Here is a 15,447-nt window from a genome sequence, read left to right as displayed (position 1 = left end):
TCCCGAAGCACAAATGTTCTCAATATGGGGAAATATTGCCTCATAGAGGCAGGGTCTAAAACCCTCTGATCCAATTTTGCCGATCTAATGCCCCTATGGGCATGACCAGTAAAGGATAAAGGCTGATTTGGTGCAGTACATGCCTAAATCGATTTGGCTAAGGGACCAATCGCGAGAACAACCATTAGGTGCGTGTGGTCACTGTCTTACTTTTCCAGGATCTCGAGCTTAACAATTTTCTCCCAGACCCCAGCTGATATGAAAATATAATCAATGTTGAGCCCCTGCATCCCATAAATGTGTTGCTCGCCGGTTGATCACTTGCAAGATGCCTGTTGCATGTTCTTAGCTCAAGATCATACAGGATCATAATGGTAGAGATCGCTAATTTATGCATTTTCTGTGGGGGGGGTCTTCCAAGCCTCATCTTGCACTTCCCATATCCCCTCAAGCTCCGGCAATGGTTCCAGTTGCATGTTAAAATCCCCTCAACTATTGGGAATGCATTGTTTAATTCGGAATGTTCTCCTGTTAGCACAAGCTTTATAGTCATATTAGTTTGACAGTGAAAAATGTAATTGCTTTCCTCTGTACCATAATACAACCATTTTTAAGATTCCGTTTTAATCTCTTTTTAACTCATGAAATAATAGGAGAAAGGCTAGATATTCCCTGGAAAGATTGCTTCTGTATGGCGTGTCATGATCGTAAAAAAAAGGAAGACTCTAGAACATATGTTTACTGAATGCGATAATTTGCACCTTACAAGACTTACACACTTTTCCAAATTGTATACGGCACCGATGTCCTGATGACCAAAAACCTCTGGTACAGATTTTTAGAGGGTAACCAACATTCCTTAATTATTGCCGTAACAAGATTTTTGGGAAAGATTGTTTTAGAACTGTTTGGCGTGTGTTCCTTGTCTTTATGTATTTTTGTACACAATTAACTTTGTACAATTGCATGTATTTTAATATATTTCATACAGTGATTGATTTGGATTATGTGTGAAATGTTTGATTAAAACCATATCACATTAAGCAAATAATAACAACAGGTAAATATTACTATTGTGCGAGTTCACTTGATCTTTTTTTCCCTTTAGAATTCTAAGTTGGACTTAGATCGCACTAGAGAATTGCAAAAAGATTAAGTAGCATGGCATGTTCAGAAATTGCTAGAAGCACGCATTCACTAGCTGACACAAAACGTTCTTCCCGCGCTGCAAACCTTGTAGAACCCATTGCCTGATTTGGCACATCATAAAAGCCTAGTATCATAACATGACACTCCATGTTATACAATCTAATAAATGTATGCTACAAATCTGAAGAAAGGTACTATACAAATACTGTAGGGCACATAACGCCCTCCTATTTTTCCTGCATTTCATCATGATCTCAATTTCTTATTCATATTAAAATAAAAAGATAAATAACTAAGCACTATCTAATGATTCATGACAACATTTGTGGTTGTACTGATAGCTCCATTACCTATTATCTCAGAAGCATCTTCTTTCACTGTTAAGGGGCCTCTATGCCCCCCTCCCTCCAACAATGTTTGGGATTCCTTCCTGAAGGACACATCCTCCTTGGTTTCCTCTGCAAGCTTAGGCCCGACTTGTTCTGGAAGCATTTCTTCTGAAACGCAAAACATTGTAGACCTCAGGCAATATGCTATCTAATAAAACATTCACACTTTTTGAACTTGTATTCATATTAAACAAATAACACAGTTTCACGTTTCCATAACAGAAATGACTTCAATGCATGTCTGGTCATATGGAGAGATTGTGATGATCCCTTTTGATTTCCACAAGCACTCAAGTGTTGGCCAGTAAGATCCAAGCTAACTTATTGGCATAGTCTTCAACAAGCCGGTGTCCCCTATTGGCATACAGTCGTGATGGGCAAAAGTTTTTGCAATGTCATAAAAACAACATTGCTTTGTATAGCGTCTGTCTGCCACTATTGGTCTCTTGACCGCTGTTATTTTGTTTTAGTGCAGTGTTTTCTGCAAGACCAACTTAAAAACACCAAACACCTATTACATCTTTGAAGAGTAAACACCCTTCTAATCGTTTTGAGCTAATGATTGGTCGTCCGTAGAATCCTGTAATGCAAATTTGCTGACAACCCATTTGCGAAAAGCTCCATTTACTAGACTGAAAACCGATGCTTCTATTGTCCCATTACCATGGGCTTATTGGCCTGCGGTCGAGGGGCTTATAGCCATTAGTACCCGGCCTGTTAGACCGGGGTACTAATAGCATTTATTTCTGTTCCAAAAAAATACAAAAAACCATGGCGGCCATCAGGAGCAGACGCGCTGGTAACAGAACTGTTCCCAGCACGTTTGCTACCTTGAAAAGAACAAAAAATTAAGGTAAGTGGGGTTGGGAGGGTGGGGAGGAGATAGTTTGCAGGGGAGGAGGGTGGAGGGAAGAAAGACAAAAAAACGTACCTGAGTCCCCGGAAGGGGGACTAAGGCAGCCTCCAGTCATGGGGAGGCTCGGAACGCACGCCCCCTGCCAGGAACGAACACAGGTAATGCACGTACGTGCGTCCACGGGATTACACTGAGGTATGGCTCGGAAATGAGCCAATCACCTTTCAGTGTAATCCCGTGGACGTGAGTGCTGGGTACTAATGTCAATTTGTCCTGGCACAAGTAAAAGCTTATGTCAAGGGCTGATGCACTCAGCTTTGGTTATTATTTGTTATGCCCTACATATCATTTTGAAGAACCCCTTGGTGGGTTGCAGCATCATTCTGAAACTGAAGATCTCGTGCAGACTTAACACCTGGTGAGTAGTGGCCGGTGGGGACGAGCACATTTCATTTTGGTCTATAGCTATGTGCCCTGTTTAAGAGAAGTTTGAGGCTTGTGGGATACATCATGGCGGACTTCTAGGAGAAACAAGCAGAGATTTGCCTTTAAGGGCTACTGCTCACTGTGCTCAGAGAGGCACAGCTCCACCTCACTGATGAGGCCCAACAAGGCTGAAACACGTGTATGGGGTTGCTAATGGTACTCTTGTTCAGAAGGAAATTGCCATAGCATTTCAGTGCTGGACTGCCCATGTGGGCGGGACAAAGACTGATATGCACTCTCGAGTGGGTACCTTCCCGAAGAACAGGTCAATGGGCCGTGTTTGTTCTCGCATAGGCGGTGCCTATGGACTATTTTTTGAACGTTTTCTTTCAATTCATTTATGTTTCAAGGTGATGGTTGCCCCAGTACTAATAAAGTGCCTTGTTAGCAAACATTGCTCTTGTGCAGAAACGCATTGAAGAACACGTTTGCTGCATTACGACACTTTCTGCTCTAGTAGTAATACTCTGCAAAATAGCACTTGCACCAGTGTCAAGTTTCGGCAAGGAGTCTGCTGATAACAGTGATATACAAAGTGTGCAGCTACAAATGCTACAATAATGGCATCCTATGCCTAGTTCTTTACCATATGCCTGTTACATCACCACGTGTAAGCATAGCCCTTACGTTTGCACATGCGGCAACCTCAACTGCTACAATAATGGCATCCTATGCCTAGTTGTTTACCATATGCCTGTTACATCACCACGTGTAAGCATAGCCCTTACGTTTGCACATGCGGCAACCTCAAATGCCACAATAATGGCATCATATGCCTAGTTCTTTACCATATGCCTGTTACATCACCACGTGTAAGCATAGCCCTTACGTTTGCACATGTGGCAGCCTCAAATGCTCCAACAACCCCACCATATTCCTGCTAAGTCACCATCAGTACGGAATAGCCACGTGGGTGTAAAAATGCATTACTTGTGCCTATGCTTTTGTTGTGAGATTGCTATGGGAGTACTGTTTTTGTTTAAAAAATACCACCAGTGTGTCAACCAAATTGCACCTCATGGTATGTATGAAGCAAAATGGGAAGCAAGAAGAAATGGCCAGTGTGATGCATCTCTGTGGACAGGGGTATCCAGCGGGTGCATTTGTGGTCCCCACCCGAGTCAAACGCCGCGCCAACACACAGGAGCAGTGACAGCAAGGTCTTAGACCATAAACTGTAAACCCAGTAGCACGCAATGCAGGGAGTGTCCCTTATTCAGCCTACAAGAATGCCAGGACCACAGGAAACAAGATACCACATTAATTAGTGCGCCCCACAAAGAATGGATTGGAGTGATCCACTGAACCACACATAGATCTGTGCACGTGCCCGACAATGGGCAAATTGTTTGCCATCAGTTGGACTCAAAACATGGACGGTTTTATTCTGCTCATAAGATACCCCTTGTGTTGAGAATGACCCTGCAATGAAAGAGTTTTCTGGGCGTGTGGTACCTGTGCGCGCCTGTCCAAGGAGATGTGGGAGGTGTGACATCAAAACTTCAGATGCTACTCGTGTAGAATGAGCTCTGACTTTCATACATGAAAGATGCCTCAAATCTGGCAAGTGCTAAATTGAAAAGAGTGCTAAGAGTTCATTACTGTACAGCTTAGAAGTGGGATGAATCTGGCAGTGTGACAAATCAACTTCCGGGGCACCAGTGGTCCAGAGATGAATATCGGTTTCTAAACCACCAATCAGCCCCACACCTCTAATACACCAGAATGGATCCGAACAGATTGGAAACACAAGTAAATTATAAACTTCCTTGTCCAATTTTTGTAACGTGATCAGGATGGCAGGCTTATCTCCGCAAGCTTGTGGATCGTTGGTTAGTTGCAACACACCAAACATACAACTATCACCCAATGATGAAAGGCACTGTCCAGTCAAGGTTATATAAAAATATCTACTTTAGTATACTGGATACTGACAGGAGGGTGGTCTGTAAAGTAATTAATCACAATAGTTCAATGATACTTGGTTTCAGCACAAAGGGAGAAATGGGTCGTAAAATGCCACTAAGAGCCTTCAGAGAAGGACCAGGGGGACAGGGCCACATTATACCTTGTGCTTGTAGAAGTTCTTGGTGCTCAACAGGGTCCAGTCAGTTCCAGGGAGCTTTGCAGCACCTGCGACAGAGTTGAAGACGGGAGAAAGCTGTGGGTATCAGGCTGCAGGCAGTTCGCCGAGCGAGGCTGGAGAAGTGGCTGCAGGCTGGCCTACACGGTGGGTTAGGGTCAGGAATCGTCTCAGTGCTGGTCGACGGGTCTAAAACACTGGTCGAGGTGAGCAGACAACTTTAGCGACTGCAGTGTGACAACAGTCAGTGGTGCAGTCGGTTGCAGTTCAAGGGGCTCAACTGTATCGAAAAATGTGCTTTCATGCGGAGGCTGGTTGATGCTGGTCGATGCACTCCTTCTAGCTTCTTCGCTGGGCTCGTGTCGTCCTATGGGGTGGACGGCCCAAAGCGGAGGATGGTGTTGCAGGCAACTGACTTGTCCTTCGGTTCTGAGACTCTCTGGCACGTCCCACCTACGAAGCTTGCTTGCAGAGCAGGGCATGCTATGTGTCATGAATAAAGCTTCAGGCTCTAGAAGATTTGTGGCCCCCTGTTTCATTCGCAAGAGAAGCCGTGCTCAGAAAGGTTCTGGCCCTTTAAGACGAGGACTACCAGGTGCATGGAAGTTGGCTTGGCAAGGCTGGCGTCCCGTCACTTCCTCATTGCCCCGCCTCCGGCGTGCTGCTAGTGGGTTCACATGATCACTATGCACTCACGTGATTGTTTAATAAGCGCCACCGGGAATCACTCGGTGCTTCTGAACTTCCTGGTTTCCAGTGGCGTTACTTTGTACCTTGATTCTTGTGAACCTTCCCTCCCTTTCCCCGCCCTTCTTTGAACTGCTATCCCGTGTATCGGACTTCGGATTGTCCCTGGATTCTGCCTGTCTTCTTCATCCTTGGTGTTTGGACTTTGTTTGCTGCCTTTATCGTACTGCTTTGACCTCGGAACGTCCACGGACTTTGAACTAGCCTACGTTTGTTTGCCTTTTGGATTGCTTCTCTTACTAAGCCCCTTTGGAACTTCTTCGGATCTTGCGGGCTTTTTGGGATTGCGACGGACTTCTCTTTGAACTACCTTGGTTTACGGATACTTTTGGATTTTGGTTGTGGATTTGCCTTTGGATTTGAAACTTTGTGTGTACTTTGAACTTGAGACTGCCAGTGAGTTCTGCTTAGGCGTCCTCGTTCCGTCGTGGTAGGCTCTGGTTGGCTCCCCTGCATTCCTCTACGGACCATCGACTCTTCGTTGCCTCAGCTGCTCCAGTACAGCTTCCTTCACGGTAAGGGTGTATTTTGAGCATTCACTTTTGGTAATCATTAGCCTGCCAATTCCACTCGCTAGCATCTATTGTTGTATTTCCTTATCCACAGGGGTAAAACTGGTAGATTGGTTGGCACATTTCCTTGGGTTTGAGAGTTCTTACCTCAAAGGTCAGTGCTTTGTTATTTATTGCTTACACTGTATTACTGTTACGGATTGTGGTTAACTTACATCACTTTCCTTGCAGTCGCTTCCAGTCTACCTATACTCCTGTGTCGGCGCAATAGTTAGAAGAATTCTTCGGCTACACAAGGGCAATATTCAACCCTGACAGATTCAGAAGCCTTAATAATGGATGCCAACGATTCATTGACGGCTATTCTCCAGCTTGTGGCTGAATTACGTACTGATATGGCTGCTGCTCATTCCGCCACTGAAAGGCGCATTGATCAGCTTCAAGCTGGTTTACAACCCGGTGGTGCTCTGATACCCCCTCCTGCAGTGCCCTCGGGTTCCGGTTTATCTCAGCCTCAGCAGGAGGCGGGCCCGATATATATGACGGCCCAGTTTCCATTGGCTCCACCGGAGCGGTTTTATGGGGGATCCTAAATCTTATAGGACCTTCCTAAACCTGTGTAGGTTGCATTTTTTTTGCAGGCCTACTTCATTTCCGGACTCCACAACCAAAGCGGCCTTTTTGTTGTCACACTTGGGTGGTACTGCAGCGGCTTGGGCTAATCCCTTGCTTGAGGAAGGGAGTCACTTGTTATACAATTGTGACGCGTTAATAGACGCCATGAGTCGTGTTTTTGACACGCGGTATGCCACACAGGCTACCGATTTGGAATTGCTTGGATTACAACAAGGGAATACACCCCTCCTGACTTATGCAGCTAAGTTTAACCAGCTTATAGCAGAAACTGGTAGGCCAAAGGACAAGAAAGCCTCCCTGTTTTATAAAGGACTTTCCGATCCCCTAAAGGACACGCTAGCCATTGTCCGAGTGATACCTACGGCCTTTCCCGAGTTATTGGACCTTGTCTTACAGGTTGACTCCCGACAGGCAGAAAGGAGAGGGGAGAAGAGACTAGTCCAACCCACCTCTTCCTCTGCTCATGTCTCTGCTCTCAGTACGGTAGAACCCATGTAGATTGGAGCTGTTCGGAGGCCAATATCACCTGAGACAAGGGAACACCGGAGAAAGAACGGACTCTGTTTCTACTGTGGGGCTTGTGATCACTTGCTCCGCTCATGCCCCAAGAAACCCAACAAGAAACAGGGAAACGCGAAAGCCCGGCAATAATTGGAGTCCAGTTGTCGGGTGGTGTTTCTCGAGACTCCAACGGCAGTTTCACTATGGTGTGTCGGTGGCTCTTTCCGCTGAGGACGGTGAAGAATGGTTAGTTACTGTGGTCCTGGATTCCGGGGCGACAAGTAACTATGTGGATGATGCGCTGGCTAGAAGACTGGGGTTACCAATTGTCCTGAAATCATGTCCAGAGATCGTGAAGGCGGTCAATGGTTAGTCCCTTTTGTCTGGCATGGTAACCGAAAGTACTGCCGCCTTGATTATGAAGATGGAAGACGGGCATTCGACCTGATAGCTGCCCCCCAGTTTGGCTTTATCCTTGGCCTTCCTTGGTTACAGTCACATAACCCAGTGGTGGATTGGCAGTCTGGGGTGGTGTGTTTTCCTTCGGAATTCTGTGCTAAGAACTGCCAAGTGATTAATCAGGAGTCCGTAACAGCTAGTCGTGCGCTTTTGGACACAGCTTTTGTTGTAGGTGCGGTAGGTAAAACACAGCTTCCTGACGAATATGGGAACTACCAGGACGTCTTTGATGAATGGGGTGCTGATGTTTTGCCACCACACAGACCATATGACTGCCCAATTGAGTTAATTCCGGGGGCAAAAATCCCCTCCGGGCACATATATTCATTGACTCCTAAGGAAGATCAGGTTTTGAAGGCCTACATTGACAGATCTCTAGCATCTGGTTTCATATGCCCTTTGCGATCCCCGGCGGCCTCCCCCTTGTTCTTTGTGCCTAAGCGAGAGGGAGATCTCCGCCCGTGTATCGATTATCGCGCTTTGAATTCCATCACTATTAGGAATCAGTACCCCATTCCGCTGATTTCTGTTTTGTTGGACCAACTAGGTTCAGCTAAGATTTTCACCAAACTTGATTTAAGAGGGGCCTATAATTTGGTGCGAATACGTGAGGGGGATGAGTGGAAAACCGCCTTCAACCAAGTATGGTCTCTTTGAATATAGGGTCATGCCCTTTGGCCTTTGCAATGCCCCAGCCACATTTCAGTACTTTGTTAATGAAATATTCCACGATATGATGGACCGGTACTTGATTGTAAATCTCGATGATATCCTGATCTACTCACCGTCTTATTCTACGCATGTTGACCACGTTTCGGCTGTACTGCAACGGCTTCGGGAAAACCACCTTTATGCTAAATTGGAGAAGTGTGTTTTCCAAGTAAACGAGGTGGAGTTCCTAGGCTACAACATCACCAATAAGGGGGTGGAAATGAGCCGTGCTAAAGTAGCAGCGGTGTTAGATTGGCCAACACCTGTCAACTTAAAGACCTTGCAATCGTTCCTTGGATTTGCCAATTTTTATCAGCGCTTCGTCCAGGACTTCTCTGCAATTGTCAGCCCTCTTACTGCTCTCACCAGTTCAAAGCGCTCATTTATTTGGAACGAGGAGGCACAGAACGCCTTTGAGGCCTTGAAGACTGCTTTCACGACCGCCCCTGTACTCCAACATCTGGATCCGACCTCACCGTTTGTGGTTGAAGCTGATGCTTCGGAGGTGGCGATTGGGGCTGTATTATCTCAGTATTGTTCAGACATTAGTGGTCTACATCCTGTGGCTTACCATTCCAGGAAGCTTACCTCTTATGAGCGTAATTACACAATAACAGAGAGAGAGCTGTTGGCGATCAGAGACGCCTTTTTGGTTTGGCGGCACCATCTATTAGGCACTTCAGAGCCGGTCCAGGTCTTTACGGACCATAGAAACCTCCTGGCTCTCCGGTCAGTGAAATGCATGACAGCACGTCATGCTCGATGGCATGAGTTCTTTTCGGCATTTAACTTTACCATCACTTATCGCCCTGGTTCCCAGAACTCTAAGGCAGATGCCCTTTCCCGCCTGCACGGGCCCTCGGGTCCCGGTAGCCTTGATGGGGTCCCGGTTTTGCCTACTCAGGTTGTGTGTGGATGTACCTTGCAGCCATCTTTGAAGGAGTCTCTGCAGAACTGGGTTAAGGAGTCACCTTCTGAAATAAATAACCTGGGACTCGAAGTGTTGCATTCAATACCTTATAAACTGGGAAAGGTCTACTTACCTGATTCATCCACCTGGAATACCGCCATGCAGTGGTGCCACGATTCGTCTTTGGCTGCCCATCCAGGGGTTAGAAAGACCCTGGATCTCTTAAAGAGGTGGTGCTGGTGGCCTTCTCTAGATAAGGACGTGGCCTCGTATTTGGCAACATGTGCGGTGTGTGCTCAGTGTAAACAGACTTCGGGTAAGCCCATCGGCCTGTTACAACCAATGCCCATCCCTGAAAATCCTTGGGCAGCTATATCGATGGACTTTGTTGTGGAGTTACTGCGGGTGGATGGTTTTGACACTATTTGGGTGGTGATAGACTACTTCACTAAATTTGCTTTGTTTGTACCATGTCGTGGCATCCCTAGTGCTCCTACGTTAGCCGACCTGTTTTTGAAACGCATGTTCAGGTTATTCGGCTTACCTTCTGTCGCGGTCACTGATCGTGGCCCTCAATTTACATCTCGTTTGTGGAGGGCTTTGACTACTTCACTCGGGATTGACGGGAGGTATTCAAGTGCCTACCACCCCCAGACGGATGGGCAGACCGAGCGACTAAATGCCACCATGGAGCAATATCTCCATTGTCTAACCTGCCTCTCCCAGGATACCTGGGTCTCTATGTTGGCTTTTGCTGAATTTGCCTACAACAATTCATTACATTCAACTACCCAAGTGTCTCCGTTCTACGCTTTGTATGGCCAGCATCCTCGTTCTTTGCCACTAACTCCAGAGATACCAGTACGTAACCCGGCCACAGAGGCCTGCATTAGAGACCTGTCTGAGATCCAAGCACAGGTGAAGAAACATCTACAAGAGGCGCGCCTACGGACCAAGGCCTTTGCTGATGCTAAACGCTCACCTGCTCCAGTTTACCATCCCGGCATGCGGGTGTCGCTATCGACCCGGAATCTGCATCTTCCTGTGCGGAGGCCCTTGTTGCTGCGTTTTGTGGGTCTGTATGTAGTGCAGCGGGTTATTAATGCTGCGGCCGTCCGCTTGACCCTTCCGGCCACTTGGAAGATACACCCTGTGTTCCACGTTTCATTACTGAAACCTTGTCATCCGGATGCCCAGCTGCCCTCTCGGCCATTACCCGTTCGGGTTTGGGGCGCGGATGAGTATGAGGTATGTAAAGTGTTGGACACCAAGGTCCGTGGTGGTAAGCGGTTCTATCTCATAGACTGGAAGGGCTACGGTCCGGAGGACCGCACTTGGGAATCCGCTGTGAACGTCCATGCCCTGACCCTGGTGTCACGGTTCTGGGCTTCTCGTAGGGTGAGGGCCCCTTTGAGGGAGGAATCTGTCATGAATAAAGCTTCAAGCTTTAGAAGATTTGTGGCCCCCTGTTTCATTTGCAAGAGAAGCCGTGCTCAGAAAGGTTCTGGCCCTTTAAGACGAGGACTACCAGGTGCATGGAAGTTGGCTTGGCAACACTGGCGTCCCGTCACTTCCTCATTGCCCCGCCTCCGGCGTGCTGCTAGTGGGTTCACGTGATCACTATGCGCTCACGTGATTGTTTAATAAGCGCCGCCGGGAATCACTCGGTGCTTCTGAACTTCCTAGTTTCCAGTGGCGTTACTTTGTACCTTGATTCTTGTGAACCTTCCCTCCCTTTCCCCGCCCTTCTTGGAACTGCTATCCCGTGTATCGGACTTCGGATTGTCCCTGGATTCTGCCTGTCTTCTTCATCCTTGGTGTTTGGACTTTGTTTGCTGCCTTCATCGTACTGCTTTGACCTCGGAACGTCCACGGACTTTGAACTAGCCTATGTTTGTTTGCCTTTTGGATTGCTTCTCTTACTAAGCCCCTTTGGAACTTCTTCGGATCTTGCGGGCTTTTTGGGATTGCGACAGACTTCTCTTTGAACTACCTTGGCTTACGGACACTTTTGGATTTTGGTTTTAGATTTGCCTTTGGATTTGAAACTTTGTGTGTACTTAGAACTTGAGACTGCCAGTGAGTTCTGCTTAGGCGTCCTCGTTCCGTCGAGGTAGGCTCTGGTTGGATCCCATGCATTCCTCTACGGACCATCGACTCTTCGTTGCCTCAGCTGCTCCAGTACAGCTTCCTTCACGGTAAGGGTGTATTTTGAGCATTCACTTTTGGTAATCATTAGCCTGCCAATTCCACTCGCTAGCATTTATTGTTGTATTTCCTTATCCACAGGGGTAAAACTGGTAGATTGGTTGGCACATTTCCTTGGGTTTGAGAGTTCTTACCTCAAAGGTCAGTGCTTTGTTATTTATTGCTTACACTGTATTACTGTTACGGATTGTGGTTAACTTACATCACTTTCCTTGCAGTTGCTTCCAGTCTACCTATACTCCTGTGTCGGCGCAATAGTTAGAAGAATTCTTCGGCTACACAACGAGGGCAATATTCAACCCTGACAGCTATGTGCTGGCTCGGTACCAATTCTGGAGCTGTTAGAGGGTCCCCTGGATTCAGCATCTCCCTCTGTTCCCTGGGAGATGTTTAGGGGAGGGATCTTGCTTCCCCCTTGGAAATCCTGGCCTTCCTTCTCTGTCGGAAGCTGTAAGGCAAACTGTACTTTCAGCCAGGGTCCAAATGAGTTCTTCTCATTACTCTTTGCAAAGTCTTCAGATGATGTGCCAAAAGAGGGGCTCAACCCTCTTTTAAAGCCAAATGGGCCCCAGTGATTGGTGTAGGCTAAGCCTACCTTAAGAACCCAATCATGGATCCCCACCAAAAATCCCCTGTATGTGTGAGGTCATAACCAGAGTGCCTTGCAAAAGGAAAGGTAAAGGTGTGAACACATGTACTAAGTCCCACTCATCTTCCCGTCTCTTGTGGCTCAAAGGGTTTCTCTAGTTAATTTAGCTCTCTGTGGTTCCTGATTAAAAGCGGCATGTCTCCCTTGAAGTGGTGGTCCAGACCAGACTCTTGGTTCCCGCCAAACCACATTCTCATACCTTCTGAATGGGCCCCCCTGCGGGGATGAATTCTGTAAACAGTTGTCCCAGACATGACATTTCACTGCCCTGCAACATACAAGTGAAAGATACTTCTGAAAATGTTATGGAAGAGAAAGCGAAACAGGGGTTCTGGGTCTTAAATGACCATGCAGAAACTGGGTATGAAGACAAGTGATGAAGTAAACTGCAAACAGAGGAGACATGAACCAACGTTAAAGGTCACATTAAAGGAATACATTAAGTTCTGTATCTGTGTTTAATCCAAGACTGGTGCAATGAAGTTTGGCAATGGTCCGTGCCTCGAGCTGTCGTAGTAGTAGTTGACAATCACCGCCTCTTGCCTGTTTTGCTTACTCTTGCATAACATTTTCAGAAGTAGTATCTTTCACTTGTATGTTACACCTTCTCTGCAGGGAAGTGTCACATTTCAGCTGTCCATCCCGAGTTATTCCCATTTCTGCATCATAGCTCCGTGCCATAATCTCACATATATATATCGGTCTTAAAAATGTCCTTTGTTTGCGTCCGTCAACTTACAATTGGCACACCGAGGTTAGCCTGAACTCTTTACCATTTATAAAATGTGTAGCAACAGAGAATTCTCTATCTTTATTTTCCGTCTGCACATACACTTCAGTTTTATCTGTGTACCTCTGCGGACACAGATCTAACGCAATTCAAACGTTCGACTTCCATATATCAGATGGAAGGGAGCTATCCACATTGTTCGACCATTGTATGTTTACATTATTCTGCAGCACAATTGGATTAGCCACGCGCACGTGATCTTCTCACGTGACGCGCCCTTTGGTCCATTCCTTTAATACGCGGAAGCAACGAGCCGCGCATCTTCTAACAACACATACCCGAGAATAGTGTTCTACAGGCGATCGAACCCCAGTATACGCAGGTATGGACTATTTTCTGCGCAAACGCAGCACGCTAGCAAGATTAGTCGAGCCCCATATGTTTTTGCTTGTCTCAAAGACATTATAATTTACCCTTTTGTTACCTATTGCTGCGAGACCACGTCGGGGAATGACCAGTTTATCCTATGCACATGACTTATATTTCTTCAGGTAAATCTCGCAATAGAGCCACCAATTCATTTAATAACAGCCACCATTCACATTGTATTGTGACACACCCGATTCGGCTCTCTTCATAGACTTATTCTGGTTAAACTTTGCCTTGCTGTCCAGGACATCACTGCTGGACCACAAATTTAACAAGCTCCGCCTATTTGCATCGCTTAAACAGGCTGGGAAATCGGCATCCTTGACCATTTGTTTTGCCTCAATAATGCGGTAATATTACTACTTTTTGGGAATTTATTGGAATTTTTTGGAGTTGCCCTTTAAACCTTGGGAAAAGGGTACTTGCTCACACAATTCGTGACCATTGCATGAGATCACCGAGGTGGAAAAGGGATGGACAGTTTGAATTTTGGCACAATACTCTGTCTTTTCTTATTTGGGAATCTACCTCTGTTAGAAAATGAGCACTACATGGAGTTGGCTTTTAACTTCTGAATACCACTTCATTCTTTCACTCTAATTCTGGCTCTAGAGACTTTAAAGGACAATTCACCAAGTAGGAATTAAGGCCATGCAACATAGCTTGTATTAAACATAGCACTTTGATGTACGCCACAGTATGTGCCAAAAATGCACTGTGAGCAATATCATGGCGCTCAGCCCATTGTTTGTTTTATATGTTTTGTTCCCCTTTTATGATTGCAATATCGGACATTACATCTTTCGACCCTGACCGTCGCATGTTTGATTTCCAATGGTAACACCTTATTTAATTTCATATTGTTTATATGTTATCTTATCATTTGTTTCTTATGGTTACCACCCATATGCATTCTTTTTGCTTTCTCCTGATGGGTTCTGGCCCCATCCCTTCCTTTGTTGTCCATATTTTGATCAAAATTATTCTCCAATTTGACTTTTGTTTTTTGACTTACATGTATTATGTGCACATGTTTCTATGTGATTTTCTTTTTACATTATGAACAGTTTTGCCTTGAAAAGGACCCGTTGTTTAGGGTTGAAACATGTGCCGGCAGTTCTGTGTTATATTGAACTATAAAAAATCTTTTTCACAAAGCCTGCTGGCTGATGATGGTTTTCTTGTACAGCATGATTCGTTACAACGTTCTCTGATTTTGATATTGATCTATCTTTGTATCCACTTACTTGTGTTTGGGCTGCGCAACGTAATAGAGGTGACCGTGACACCCATGTGTTATCCATTCAATACTGCTACATTGACAACCAGTTACTTGCAAGTGGTATATAGAAGAGCAAAGACCACAAACTTGTGGTAAGGATGAGGCCATACTGGGCTGCATAGTGAGTGTCTGAGAAAACAACAAGTTGTTCAGGGATTTCCAAAAAACCCAGTTGGAAGGCTCTGCTCTCAGGGCAGGTGGGAGGGACTTCCAATGTTTGGCTGGGATGGATGGGAAGCTGGAGCCTCCCACTTTTGTGCGTTTTACTTTGGGCTGCTAGAAGCGATTTGCATACATAGATCTGGTGGGTCATGACCACAGCGCGTTAGTGATTTTCTGAGAGAGGAAGGTGGGTGCTGTGTTGGATATGCATTTGTGAGTGATGGACATAGTCTTGAAGATAAACTGTTCGCGGCCGGGCAGCCAGTGGGCAGCTTTTCTGGCTGCAGAAATATGAGCCCATTTGGAAATGCTTAGGGCAGCTCTGAGAGCATTATTCTGGATGATCTGAAGCTTTTGGATGTTTTGAGAAGAGGCTCCTGCGAATAGGACATTACAGTAGTCTAGCCTTGCACCACTGACAGGTTGGGCTATGGTGTAGGCTGCGAAGGAGGAGATTGTATTCACTTGACGGGTTATGGGTACCATCGATTTTGAAGGCTTGGTATTGGTGGTCGAGCTTGTTGAGCACTGTGGGAAGACCAACTAGT

At 46.0% G+C, this 15,447-nt stretch overlaps 1 protein-coding gene across 4 annotated transcripts in view; it reads right to left on the bottom strand.

Annotated features, from left to right (window-relative positions):
- Nucleotides 1–15,447, bottom strand: part of DNAAF1 (dynein axonemal assembly factor 1) — a 1,258,717-nt gene that overhangs the window by 890,078 nt on the left and 353,192 nt on the right. For 3 of the 4 annotated variants that reach the window (XM_069639748.1, XM_069639771.1, XM_069639756.1), the window contains one exon: nucleotides 1,500–1,646. In XM_069639748.1, coding sequence (XP_069495849.1) covers nucleotides 1,500–1,646 — 147 coding nt within the window. The remainder of the gene's footprint in view (nucleotides 1–1,499; nucleotides 1,647–15,447) is intronic. The other variant, XM_069639762.1, reaches the window with a different exon arrangement.

This window comes from Ambystoma mexicanum, chromosome 1q (genome assembly GCF_040938575.1).
Source record: "Ambystoma mexicanum isolate Mex_15411 chromosome 1q, UKY_AmexF1_1, whole genome shotgun sequence".
Classification (NCBI taxonomy): Eukaryota; Metazoa; Chordata; class Amphibia; order Caudata; family Ambystomatidae; genus Ambystoma; species Ambystoma mexicanum.
The sequence above is the reverse complement of the archived record's forward strand: the minus strand, read 5'-3'. Positions and strand labels throughout refer to the sequence as shown.